Source organism: Sceloporus undulatus, chromosome 2, assembly GCF_019175285.1.
Source record: "Sceloporus undulatus isolate JIND9_A2432 ecotype Alabama chromosome 2, SceUnd_v1.1, whole genome shotgun sequence".
Taxonomy (NCBI): Eukaryota; Metazoa; Chordata; class Lepidosauria; order Squamata; family Phrynosomatidae; genus Sceloporus; species Sceloporus undulatus.
Window position 1 is genome coordinate 10,854,509 of NC_056523.1, and position 12,821 is coordinate 10,867,329.

General features: G+C 42.6%; 1 protein-coding gene across 1 annotated transcript in view; it reads left to right on the forward strand.

Annotated features, from left to right (window-relative positions):
* LOC121923675 overlaps positions 1–12,821 on the forward strand; it is a 35,356-nt gene that overhangs the window by 14,530 nt on the left and 8,005 nt on the right. The window contains exons 5-8 of the mRNA XM_042454342.1: positions 3,467–4,360; positions 6,188–6,290; positions 7,685–8,411; positions 10,642–10,702. Coding sequence (XP_042310276.1) covers positions 3,467–4,360; positions 6,188–6,290; positions 7,685–8,411; positions 10,642–10,702 — 1,785 coding nt within the window. The remainder of the gene's footprint in view (positions 1–3,466; positions 4,361–6,187; positions 6,291–7,684; positions 8,412–10,641; positions 10,703–12,821) is intronic.

The window sequence follows — 12,821 nt, forward strand, 5'->3', positions numbered from 1 at the left end:
CCAAACATCAAGGGATTGTGGAAACTTGGAATGGGGTAGGATGGGGGAGATTGAGGGCAAAACGTCCAGCAGATTTGCGCTGGGGGAGGTGAGGAAACCAGATTTACCAAATAGCAGCCTCCTTAGAACTTGCTAAGTTTCACCAAGGTGGAACAAAGAATCCAGAAGTTGTTTTGTGTGTGTATACACACATACATACATACATACATACACACACACTCGTCCCTCCACATTTGCGGATTTGACTTTTGTGGATTTGGTTATTCATGGATTTTATTGATATGTTCTCTCTAGGAATACCTAGGTCCTCCAGCGTAGCTCTGTGGTCAACTTTAACCAAAAATCGCACTGAAGGAGAGATACCTAGAGAGAGCCCTCCACTAGGCCTTTGTAGCTCCTCTAATGCAATTCTATGGTCAGCTTTTGACAGATGCTGACCACAGAGTTGCCCTGGAGGACCTAGAGATTCTTAGAGAGGTGTTCTCTCAGGTATATAATGTTTTTGTTATTTGTGGGTTTTCTACATTCACGGCCCGGGGTCTTGCACCCCTAACCCTAGTGAATGTGGAGGGACAAGTAAATATATTGTTGTTGTGTGACTATAAGTTGTTTCCAATTTATGGCCACCTTAAGGCAACACTATCATGGGGGTTTCCTGGCAAGATTGGGTCCGAGAATGTTTGTCATTGCCTTCCCCTGATGCTGAGAGAGTGTGACTTGCCCAACACCACCCATTTTCATTTTTCTTCTTTAGTGAATTCCATGAGATCGCTGTTCCAGTACACACACAAGGTGCATCTACAGTGTAGAAATAATCCAGTTTCACAATGCTTTAGCTGCCACGGCTCCATCCTACAGAATCCTGGGACTTGTAGTTTCGAGAGGCACCAGCACTCTTTGTCAGAGAAGATTAAAGACCTTGTAAAACTACATATCCCAGGTTTCCATAGGCTTAAAGGCTACGACACTTAGAGATGTGAAGTTGGTGGGGATTCTTGGTTTCTCTACCCAGATCCTACTCTTGTTCTCACCCACTGTGTGGATGTAAGCGTCAGGGTGAGCCAGATGACCTTTTTGGACAACTCCTCTCCTGGTTCATTAATTTTGCAACAATGCCATGCACCTGATTTTATTGGGAACCAGTTCAAGTATCCCCAGAAGATGTGTTTTACCTTTTGGGGCATCCCAGACACTGGGGATAATAACAATAATAGGATTTATTTATATGCCGCCCAATCACTGGGAATCCGGGCGACTTACAACAGAGAGGATAATACAAGGCACTAACAATAAACATGAGTTTTAAAAAAACAAATGTAACATGCCTATACGTTAAACAATAACAATAAAATAAAATAGCAATTAACAATAGCGGTAAATAACAAAAAATACATAACAATTATAGCAACAAAAACATAGTAATTATAACAATAAAATTAACAAAGCAAAATACATAACAATTAATAGAGCAAAACAAGTAAAAAAAAAAAAAAAAGAAGGGGATACATCCACACTGCAGAATTAGTCCAGTTTGACACCACTGTAACTGTCATGGCTCAGTGCTATGGAATTCTGGGATCTGTAGTTTTTGTGAGACATTTAGTCTTCTCTGTCAGAGAGCGCTAGATTATTTCTGCAGTGCAGATGCAGCCTTTATATACATACATATTAACATATACATATTAAACCCTTTCAGGGGTAGATCTAAAGAGTTAAATCCATAGAATACACACACATGAATGATATGTGATACACACATTTTTAAAAACTTTCAGGGGTAGATCTGAAGAGTTAAAGCCACAGAGTATATAAATGCACACACAACACACATGGATTAATGATACAGTATATGATACACACACACACATTTTAAAAAACTCTTTCAGGGCTAGATCTGAAGAGTTAAAGCCATAGAGCTCAGTGTCTCAGAGAGGTTCCAGGCATTTGAAAAAGGAGGACTGTAAATCCAGCCAAGTCCCTTCCTGGCCCAGGGTTTCTCAATCCCAGCTAAGCAGCCAGTCTGCAGTCTGGAGCTATTGTTGTGTTGTTGCACTTCCAGGGAAGGGATGCCTGGGCTGCAGATCAGAGATGAGGGGTGAGTTGTCTTTTCCTGGGTTCATTGGGGGAGAGAGGGGTGGCTTCTTAAAAAAGCATCTTCCCCCCAGTATTTGCATTCCACGTTGAAAACAGGGTTGATGCATTTTTTTTCTTTAAAAAAAACCTCCTCCACCTGAGACCAGGTTGAGTCTCCTTAATCCAACATGCCTTGGGACCAGAAGGGTTTGGGATTTATTTATTTATTTATTTTTGAATATTTGCATATACAGAATGAGATAGCTTGGAGGTGGGATCCAAGACTACACATGACATTCATTTCTCTTTCTTTCAGAGAAACATAGGGGAATACTTGCCCACGGGGAATCGCTGGAGAATACTTGCCCATAGGGGAATAGTTGCCTATAGGGAGTCATTGCTGAATAGTTGCCTATATGGCATCATTGGAGAACACTTGCCCGTAAGGAAACATAGGGCAAGTATTCAATGTTTCCCTATGGACAAGTATTCTGCAATGATTCTCTGTGGGCAAGTATGGTTTCCCTATAGGCAAGTACTATGTGCACTTATTTGCCCAAGTGTGGCGTAGCGTTGGACTAAGACCCTGTAGACCAGGATTTGATTCCATGGCCATGAAACCCACTGGGTGACTTTACATCTTTATTATACTTTGGTTTCAAGATGGAGCGTGGCTTAGTGGTTTACATGTTTGACTAGGACTCTGGAGTCCAGAGTTTGAATCCCTGCTGGTCTATGGAAACCCACTGGGTGACTCTGGGCAAGTCACACTCTCAGCCTCAGGGGAAGACAATGGCAAATCTCCTCTGAACAAATCTTTCCAAGAAAACCCCATGATAAGTTTGCCTTAGGGTCACCATAAATTGGAAACAACTTGAAGGCACATTTGCCTGGGGGAATTGTGAGTGGTATTAATCTTCAGATAATCTCCACTTTCAATCTCCTGGGATTTTAGCCATTATTTACCTTTAATGACCAGTACTAATCACCCCAACATCTTTCAAAAATCACTTCACATTCTAACATCTCTCCATGGAAGTATGTGGGAATGTGAGGTGCTTTTTGAAAGAATTTCAGGGGAAAGGATGATGAGAATTAAAACAAACAGTCCTTTCAGTATTGTATATTTGTCCTGTCATTCTGCTTTATGTCTATCTTCCCCTTCAGGATGATGTCTCCTCATGAATATCTGTCATAATATTCTTTTTATCGGAAATCACGCTTCTGTTTCTGATTGAAACTGGTGGACTCTACTGGCAGTCCTGGCATGTGTCAAGAACTCCAGTAAAATATTCACCCAAAGATATTTAGGATTTTTAAAGTATTTGCCTAAAGACTGTTGCGATAGGAAAACAGAGCAAGGGAGAAAGAGAGGGGACGTTGGAAAGCCTAGAGCCTGAAGCCAGAGAAAATGGCTGCCCAGCAAAGGATTGTGGGAGACGCCATTCCCTCATTCCCAGCTGGGCTGCAGTCCGGAGGACAAATGGTTGAGAGGGCCCCTCTAAGCCTGAAAGCAGAGGAAGAATCCGAGAAAGAGAGAGTACCTTCTCCCAGCATCCACACTGGACGCCCTGAGGGATTTCAAAACAAAATGGCATCTCCACAGATCAAAGAGGAAGAGGATGGTTTAGCCCAGCACTGGAAATCCCAATGGCCGGATTTCCCAAAGGAGATGCAATCCTTCCACGCAGGATGGGGGGATCCCCCGAACACTGAATCTTCCTCATGGGGTCATAGTGATGATTTACCGGCCCATTTTCAAGATGCAACTAATGATAGTTGCCAACTGAGAGCAGAGCACACCGTCCACCTCTTGCCCAACTTTAGTAGAGATATTCGAGGTATGGACAGTCAGCCATTAGCCAAAGAAGAAGTGGACTGTGAGAAGCCAGAGCAAAAGACACTTCTGGATGAGGAGACGGTCAGCATAGAGACGCACCGACAGCGCTTCCGGCACTTTTGCTACCTGGAGGCTGAAGGACCCCGGGAGGTCTGCAGCCGGCTCTGGTTCCTTTGCTACCAGTGGCTGAAGCCGGAGAGACACACCAAGGAGCAGATCCTGGAGTTGCTGATCCTGGAGCAATTCTTGGCTGTCCTGCCGATGGAGATCCAGGGCTGCGTGAAGGAACGTGCTCCTGAGACCTGCGCCCAAGCCGTGGCCCTGGCAGAGGAATTACTCATGAGGCACCAAGAACCAACGAGAACAGTCTGCGAGGATGCTGAGGTTCTTGGAGCGGAAGAGGAGCACTTTGGGTCCTTGTTGCCTTTGCAACACATGGAAAAAGTGGTGAGGTCCATGCTTCACAAACACACTCTTACCTCCTTTCTCCTCAGCATCCCCTCCATTCATTTCCCTTTTGATCCCTGAAGAAAAGGACATTCTTTGCACATTGCACACATCATCATCATAAATAACTCACTCCCACAAGGTTGTTTGAGGGGGTAGGTGAGCTTTCCTTCGAGGCTGCTACCAGACAAAAAGGTCTTTCGTCCTGACCCCAATGGTTGTGATCTGGTGTGAAAGCATTGGTACTGATATTAAGCTTTTGTCCCACAACAAATAGCAGCTTCAGCAGGGTAGGTGGGGGATGGTGTTTGAGGAAGCTATATATTGTTATTTATCTATACCTTATATAAGTTGCTATGTGCCTTCAAGTCATTTCCGACTTATGGCGATGCTAAAGTCACCCTGTCACAGTTTTCTTGGCAAGTTTCTTCAGAGATTATTTGCCATTGCCATCCTGTGAGGCTGGGAGAGTGTGGGTTTCGAAAGCCAAGGCAGAATTCAAACCTTGGTCTCTAGAGTCATAGTCCAACACTCAAACCACTACACCACACTGCCTCATATACACATGCACAGAGTGGGACTTCCACATTTGCTATGTATAGGGGCACAGCAGCCCCGTGACAGTGGGAAAACCACTTTTTTTTTTGCTTAGAAAACACTTCTATGGGAATCTCTAGGTCTTCAGCGGACATTGTGGTCAACATCTGCCAGATGTTGACCATAGAATTGTGCTGGAGGACCTGGAAATGCCTAGAGATGTGTTCTCTCTAGGAATCTCTAGGTCCTCCAGCACTACATTGATCATGCTGGAGGCTCTAGTGATTCCTAGAAATAATATATTAATCAAATCCATTAGGAATTAAATCGGCAGGAGTCAAAGCTGCAGATGTGGAGGATCTACCGCGTGTGTGTGAGCAAGAGAGAGAGAGAGAGAATGTTGGATTGTGGTATGGCAAGGAAGGATAAGTTTTCTTGTCTCCACAGTCCTAATCCTGATTGATGGGTGAGAGAGCTGGGGCTGGAGAGGGGGAAAGGCTCACCTATCTGTGGACAACAGGAGATCTCAGCTGGCCCCACTCTCTCCACAACACCCCATTGCAAAACCTTTTGTGTCCCAGATTGCCTCCAAACAACCCAGGAATCATGCTGAAATAATGCCCCAAGACAATTCCACCAGCTCCAGAGGACTGGGCATTCCCATCCCTGTCTGACCATGAAGAAGGAAGGAAACCAGAAGTTGATTTCTGGTTTACTGCCTATTCTGGTTACTAGTGGCTCGCCAACTTTTCTGAGCACATGATAATGTTACTTTTCTGGAATGCAAATTCCAGAATCCTTTATCTAGCATAGCTACTGGCCATGCCAATTGCGGAAGTGTGCTGAATACACTGCCTCAGATTGTTGAGGCCCCTTTTTCTTTTGAGGTTTTTAAACAGAGGCTGGATGTCCATCTGTCAGGAGTGCTTTGATGGAGTTGGATTGGATGACCATTGGGGTATCTTCTGTAGTCCCCAGAAGCAATTTTTCCCAAGCTCTGGATTTTCTCACCTTTCTCATCTAAGCTCCTTTTAACTTCTGTGGATTTCAGACTTTGATCCTCTAGATGTTTTGGACTCCAGCTGCCAGAATCCCTGACTATTGGCCCAGCTGGCTAGGGATGCTAGGAGTTAAAGTCCAAAATACCTGGAGGACCAAAGTTTGAGGACAACTACATTTACTTGAGCTTTCTAAGTATTGCACCAAGGTGCTCCTAAATGCAAAGCACATGCTATGGTTCCTTCCCAACACTCTCATTGTACCCTGATTGTACCTTGCTGTTAATTTCAGGTATCTGGGTTACTGGCAGAGGTGGGCCTGTATTCCTCCGCAACAAAAGGAGCTACACTAGGTGCCAACAAGGAGGGCAAACAGAAGGGTGGCCCTTTGCTGGGTAAGTAGTTCTCATGCCTTGTTTCCTGGCATGGTTGCAGCTGTTTCCAAAGAACAACGGGAAAAGCTCAATGTTGGTTAGTTTATTGAATATATAGCTCTCATTTCTTCCAAAATGAGGAGGCTTACAACAAATGCATCTGAGGAAGTAGACTGAAGTCTACGAAAGCTCATACTGCCAATTTCTTTCTTTCAGTTTGTCTCAAAAGTGCTACAAGATCTCTCTACGTACTGAATCTACAGACTAACATGACTATATCTTTGAATTCTAACATTTGCTACGGTGCATCTAAACTGTAGAAATAATGCAGTTTGACATCACTTTAAGTGTAACTGCATCCTAGGGAATCCTGGGGACTTCTTCAGGTGCTCACAGATAGAGGGCTACCTGCTGAGGGAAACAGAAACATTAGACAAGGTAGATCAAGGGAAGTAATAGCACCGCTCTGTTTTGCTTAGATCAGACCTCACCTGGAATACTGTGTCCAGTTTTGGGCACCACAGTTCAAGAGAGATATTGACAAGCTGGATCATGTCCAGAGGAGGGGGACTAAAATGGTGAAAGGTCTGGAAACCACCAAGCCCTATGAGCAGCAGCTTAGATAACTGAGTATGTTTAGCCTGGGGAAGAGGTTAAGAGGTGACATGCTAGCTATGTTTAAATATTTGAAAGGATGTCTACTGAGGCTGGAACAAGCTTATTTTCTGCTGCTCCAGAGACTAGGACACAAAGCAATGGCTTTGAACTATACAAAAAGAGTAATGCTTAAGTACACTTAAACATTAGGAAGAACTTCCTGACACCAAGATCTGTTTGAGAGTGGAATACGCTGTCTCAGATCATGGAGGGCCCTTATTCTTTTGAGGTTTTTAAACAGAGGCTGGATGGCCCTCTGTCAGGAGTGCTTTGATGGTACCTTCCTGCATGGCAGGAGGGAGGCCATTGGGGTCTCTTCGAAATCTGTGGGTCTGTGGTTTAATTGGATTGGTTGTTTAATTCTTTTAAAAAAAATATCTTTATTGAAAGTTTAAAATTTACATAAATATAAAAGAAAGACAAAAAGAAGACAATTACATCACCGGACATCAACCCACATTAAAACACCCACCACCCAGACATTAACAATATTCACATAAAGTTAACTTCCTGAGTTTCAATAGTAATCTTGTCAAAAACTAATAAAAGTGATAATTCAATTTAATGCTTTTAAAACTTTCGTTCTACACATTGTTTTAGCTATTTTGTTTTAACCGATATTGTAAACTGCTTTGAATGCCATATAGGGAGAACATCAGAATAATCAATCAACCAATCAATCAATCAATCAGTCAGTCAGTCAACCTTATGATAATCAGAGTCCTGCCCACCTTCCAGTTCTCTTTTTATTCTAACAGATTGTGAACAATCAAGCAAAAATGCAAAGCCTTTGGAGGTGAAAAGTTCTACAAAAGCGGATCATCTAGGAGACTGTGGGTCAGACTTGGGTGCAGATGTTGCTAATGCAGAAAAGTCTTCCCTACTTGGCCTGAAACCTCACAAGTGCTCTGAGTGTGGGAAACGGTTCCACCAAATTTCCCACCTTAACAGACATCTGAGAATTCACACTGGAGAGAAGCCATACAAGTGCTTGGATTGCGGGAAAAGCTTCACACAGGGCTCTTGCTTGCTTGGGCACCAAAGGATCCACACAGGCGAAAAAGCATATTCATGCTCCTATTGCAACAAAAGTTTCATCTGGAGCTCCGGCCTGCATCAGCATGAAAAAATCCACCTGGGAGAGAAACCTTATAAGTGTTTAGAGTGTGGGAAGAGTTTCCATCGGAGCTCGGCTCTCACCGACCATGTGAGGTCCCACACTGGAGAGAAACCGTACACTTGCTCCGATTGTGGGAAAGGCTTCAGCCAGCATTCCAACCTCATTGTGCATCGGAGAGTCCACACAGGAGAGAAACCGTACACATGTTCCGTCTGTGGGAAAAGCTTTACTCGGACCGCATTGCTTATGGCACACCTGAGAATCCACACAGGGGAGAAGCCATACAAGTGCTTGGTCTGTGAGAGGAGCTTCAGGGAGAGACCTGCTCTTACAAAACATAAGAAAATCCACATGAGAGAGAATTTGTAGCAAGTGTGGAATTTAGGGAAGACCTAGCTTTCCTCTTTTTTTTTTTAATGCACACAGTTGGCTTCTACCTGTGGTCAACTCTAAAATTATATTGGTATGTCGCTTGGAAAAGAGTGACTGCTACCCTGTCATAGGCTGGAAATGATGTGATGATATGGAGGAAATAGGACTTCTTCTCTTTGTTGAAAGGAAAAGAGAGGGTAGGGTGGCAGGTGTGTGTGTGTGTGCAGAGAGGATATCATAGTGGGCACAAGAAGAGAAACTTGAGGGATAGAGCAGGGAACCAGAGGTGAAATGAGCTCAACCAGATGTTTGAGAAGGATTTTGACATGTTTTTGTTTTTCCCAAGGCTGTTTAATCCCAAGAGAGGAACTGAACAAAAGAAAAACTGGAAAGCATGTATTCAGAGTAGAAGAGAAAAAAGAAACAAAGTCCCACGTGCTGTGCAATGGTCCAAAAAATGTTATTATCTTAAAAAGCCCAATGCATTTTGGCCTTGTCATCTATTTGCCTTCTTCAGGGGCTATTATAAATAAAAGTACATTTATTATAGTTGTGGTATTGGGACAACATATAAACCACCTCTAAAAATATAATTTCTTAAAAACAAATAGCATCTATTATCCATATTATCATATACATACCTATTACCAGAAATTTCTGGAGTTACAGTCTGTACTCTCAACAAAGGGAAAGGACAAGGACTATCAGTGGGTTCATATTTATGGATTTTTTGAAATAGCATCAAGTAGCATTATGGTACTTTAAAAAAATCCATAAATATCAACCCATTGGTAGTCCTAGTCCCTTCCTTTTAATACTCAGTGTCCACTTTGTTGAGAGTGCAGACTGAAACTCCAGAAATTTCTGGTAATAGATATGTATAGTGGACCCTGGTGTTTGGTTCCAAGATCCTCTGTGGATAACAAAATCCGTGGATGTTCAAGTCCCATTAAATATAATGACATAGGAAAATGATGTCCCTTATAAAAAATGGAAAATTAAGGTTTGATATTTGAAATTTATACTGTTTTTGAATATTTTCAAACCGTGGATGCTTGAATCAGTGTATAAGAAGGGCCGACTATATGATAATATGGATAACAGATGCTATTTGATTTTTAAGAAAGTATGTTTTCAGAGGTGTTTTATGTGTTGTCCCAATACTACAAGTATAATAAATATACTTTTATTTATTTTATAATAGCCCCCGAAGAAGGCCAATTGGTGATAAGGCTGAAATGCTTTATACTTTTAAAGATAATAATGTTTTTGGACATCATACAGCATGTAAGACCAGGGGAAAAGGCCTATAGTGGGCCATAAATTGTCCGATGAATGCCAGAAAGATGGCAAAATTGCTCCATTACCCTCTGGAGAGTGTTGGGTGTATTTGAATCTAATTCTTTTTGGGTGCAGTAGTGGGATATGATCCTCCAAGGTCTTGTGGGGCCCCAAAATGGCCCCTAGCCTTCAATATTTGTCCATCTATGAGTTGTGTTGGAATGAGCCTATCTATGCAAATATTCAAAAATCTGGGAAAAAATCCAAAATATTTCTGGTCCCAAGCATTTCGGATAAGGGAGACTCAACCTGTATATGCATTGAAAAAGGGATGGGTTGCTATTTTGTCCTTTGTTTCAGGCAGCAAAATAGCTGGGGTCAGCCCTGCTGTCTCTTTTAACCCTTTCAGCCTGTAGCCCTTCAGAACTGCAACTCACACCATCCCTGTCTATGGGCTGTGCTGGCTTGGGATGATGGAACCTGGAGCACCATGACCAAATCTGAAGAGCTACCCCTACTTCAGTCATCACATGCCACTGTCATCTTCTATCCAGGGCATCCATGTTTGCAAGGACAACAGATCCACTTTGGGTTTTTGGTTGAATTTTAAAGGACTCATCCAAGGTGCTGAAACATACCCCCAAAATGGATTGACCACCTTGAATAGCTTGTTAAAAGTTTGGCCTAAATCCTGGAGTAAATTCACCGTTGCACTGACATGGGAGCCACCAACCACCTCCGATTTTACTCCAACCCAGGTTTATACCCCCTTGAACTCTTTATTTATTCATTCATTCATTTATTTATTTAAAGGGTTTTTATTCCACTTTTCACAATGACATTCATGTGGCTGAGCTAAGAGCACACTCTCACCTGCATTTTCTAACCATGGTTTCTTTTGATGCTGCCTCCCATTTTGCTGTATGCTTCTTATTTTTCCAGAGCTGGCATCCAAAAGTGTGACAAAAATGGGGAAAAAAATATTGGGAGGAAATGGGAAAAAGTGAAAGCCTAACATATATTGTTAGTGTGCAGATTTGCCATTTTGTTCAAGCTCAGACGGGCAGAGCATCCACACCTCTCCAGATGTTGGAGTCAGATTGCAGCTCCCATCATCCTTGACCATCAACTGTGTTGGCTGTGGGTAGTTGGAGTCCCACAAAATAACATTTATAAACCCTAGAATCTGAAATTAGGGACTTGGAGGAATTGCTCATCATTTATTGAATTTTGGAAAGGTTTTATTTTATTTTTATTTTTTTAGTAGAATCTTGCTTATTCCCCCCAACCATGTTTTGTTAAGCAACATTTTTCACCATTGTTTTTGTTCCAAGTTGTGAATGAGGACTCCGTCTGTTTGGTTTCTAATGATAATATATAAATAAATATATTTATACAGTAATTAAATGTTGTTTGCAGACTCTTTGGGTCATACACTTCTGCTGTATTATTAACTGAGAGCAGTCATTTGCATGGGAATAATTCAGAAATGACTTGAAGGCGCACAACAAGAAAGTGTCACTGAATTCAGTGTAACCTCTGAGTAGACATGCAGAGGATGGTTCAATAAAAATTCTCAGAATAAATTTATTGGACAGAACTTGTTTTAAAACCTCACAAATGATGCGAGAGGGAGATGAGACTCAGTCATGGAGTGAAATGACTGGGCTGGAGCTGGACCAGAGGTCAGAGGGACATAGATTTCCCTTGCAGTCTGGACTCGCCCCCTGAGGGAGGGAATCTAAGAGTTTTCAAAGGCAGAAACTAAACCTTTGGCAAAGGGTGAGTAATTGCTTGGGTGCCACCTCTTCAGAGGTGTCCTATTGTGTTGGGGGACATTTTGAAACTTTAAGAAATCTGTACCAATTCTTAAGATTTTATGCAGTTGCCTTTACTATGATTAAGGCTGCAGTTGTATATGCACTTACCTAAGAAGAAGCTCCATTGACCTTCTGGAAAGATATGTACAGAATCACAATTTTCATCACATGGCATACACAGTGCTGTGTCCATTGGCTTGCATAGTAGAAAAATGCAGTACAGTACTCTGCCTAAAACAGCTGGGAGAGGGAAAGCCCAGCATCTGACAACAGTCTGAGGAAGGGGGTAAGCTGACCAAGGTGGGCAAACATTGCAAATTTTCTTGGTTATTTGGATAGAATGATAGTCTCATTAGCGACTCCTAGACTGTCTGGAAGGCATTGTTTGCTGAAGCTGACCTCGCCTTAGGTGAAGTGTGTACATGTCCCCTAGCTTTGGGGATTATGGATGACAGTAGACCAGAATCCATCTGGGGCCATGTGGGATATCATCTATATCCAACATTCAGAAAAAGAGCATTTTTTGGTAACAGGGCTGGGGCAGCTAAATGATAAGCCACCGGGTGGGGTGGGGTGGGGGGTGGTATTGTGGAAAGTAGAAGAGCATGCCAACTTTCATAAGACATACATAGGAGTAAGTAAGGTGGACTTAGATCTATATATGCCACCAAGAGAATGCCAGCCTTTACTAGCTCCACAAAGAAGTATGTATGGGTGTCACTTCAGGGCCTCTCTGTGGAGTGGAGAAGATGCTGCTGCTGTTCCAAGATGTGGGGCAAGAGTGTGTAACCTGCAGCCCAGTATAAGGACCTTGGCATAGTTTGAACCAACGATGGATCTTGCTCCAGCCACAAGTGAACTGTAGGCTCCCGCAGGTTTCAACTAAGGTGAACCTGGGTAAGTTGCACTCTCTCAGCCTTGAGAAGACATTGGCAAAACCCCTGTGAACAAATCTTGCCAAGAAATCCCTACGATAAGTTTGTCTTTGGGTCGCCATAAATTGGAAATGGATTGATGGCACGCAACAACAATATGGACCTCAACAGGTCAAAGGATCTTAATCCATAGAATGGGAGACTGTCAGACTGGTTTCTTTGTAACTCCCCTGCCCCAGGTTTGCGCAGCCCAACTATCCCTGATGGTCTGAAAAGTTGAGGCTCACCTAGAATGGAGAGCAACTGTCCTCTCTTCTGACTGGCTGTGATGGGTGCAGGTGGCTTTGCTGCTATGTGTGTGTCTTCACACACTTTAATAATAATAATAATAATAATAATAATAATAATAATAATAATAATAATAATA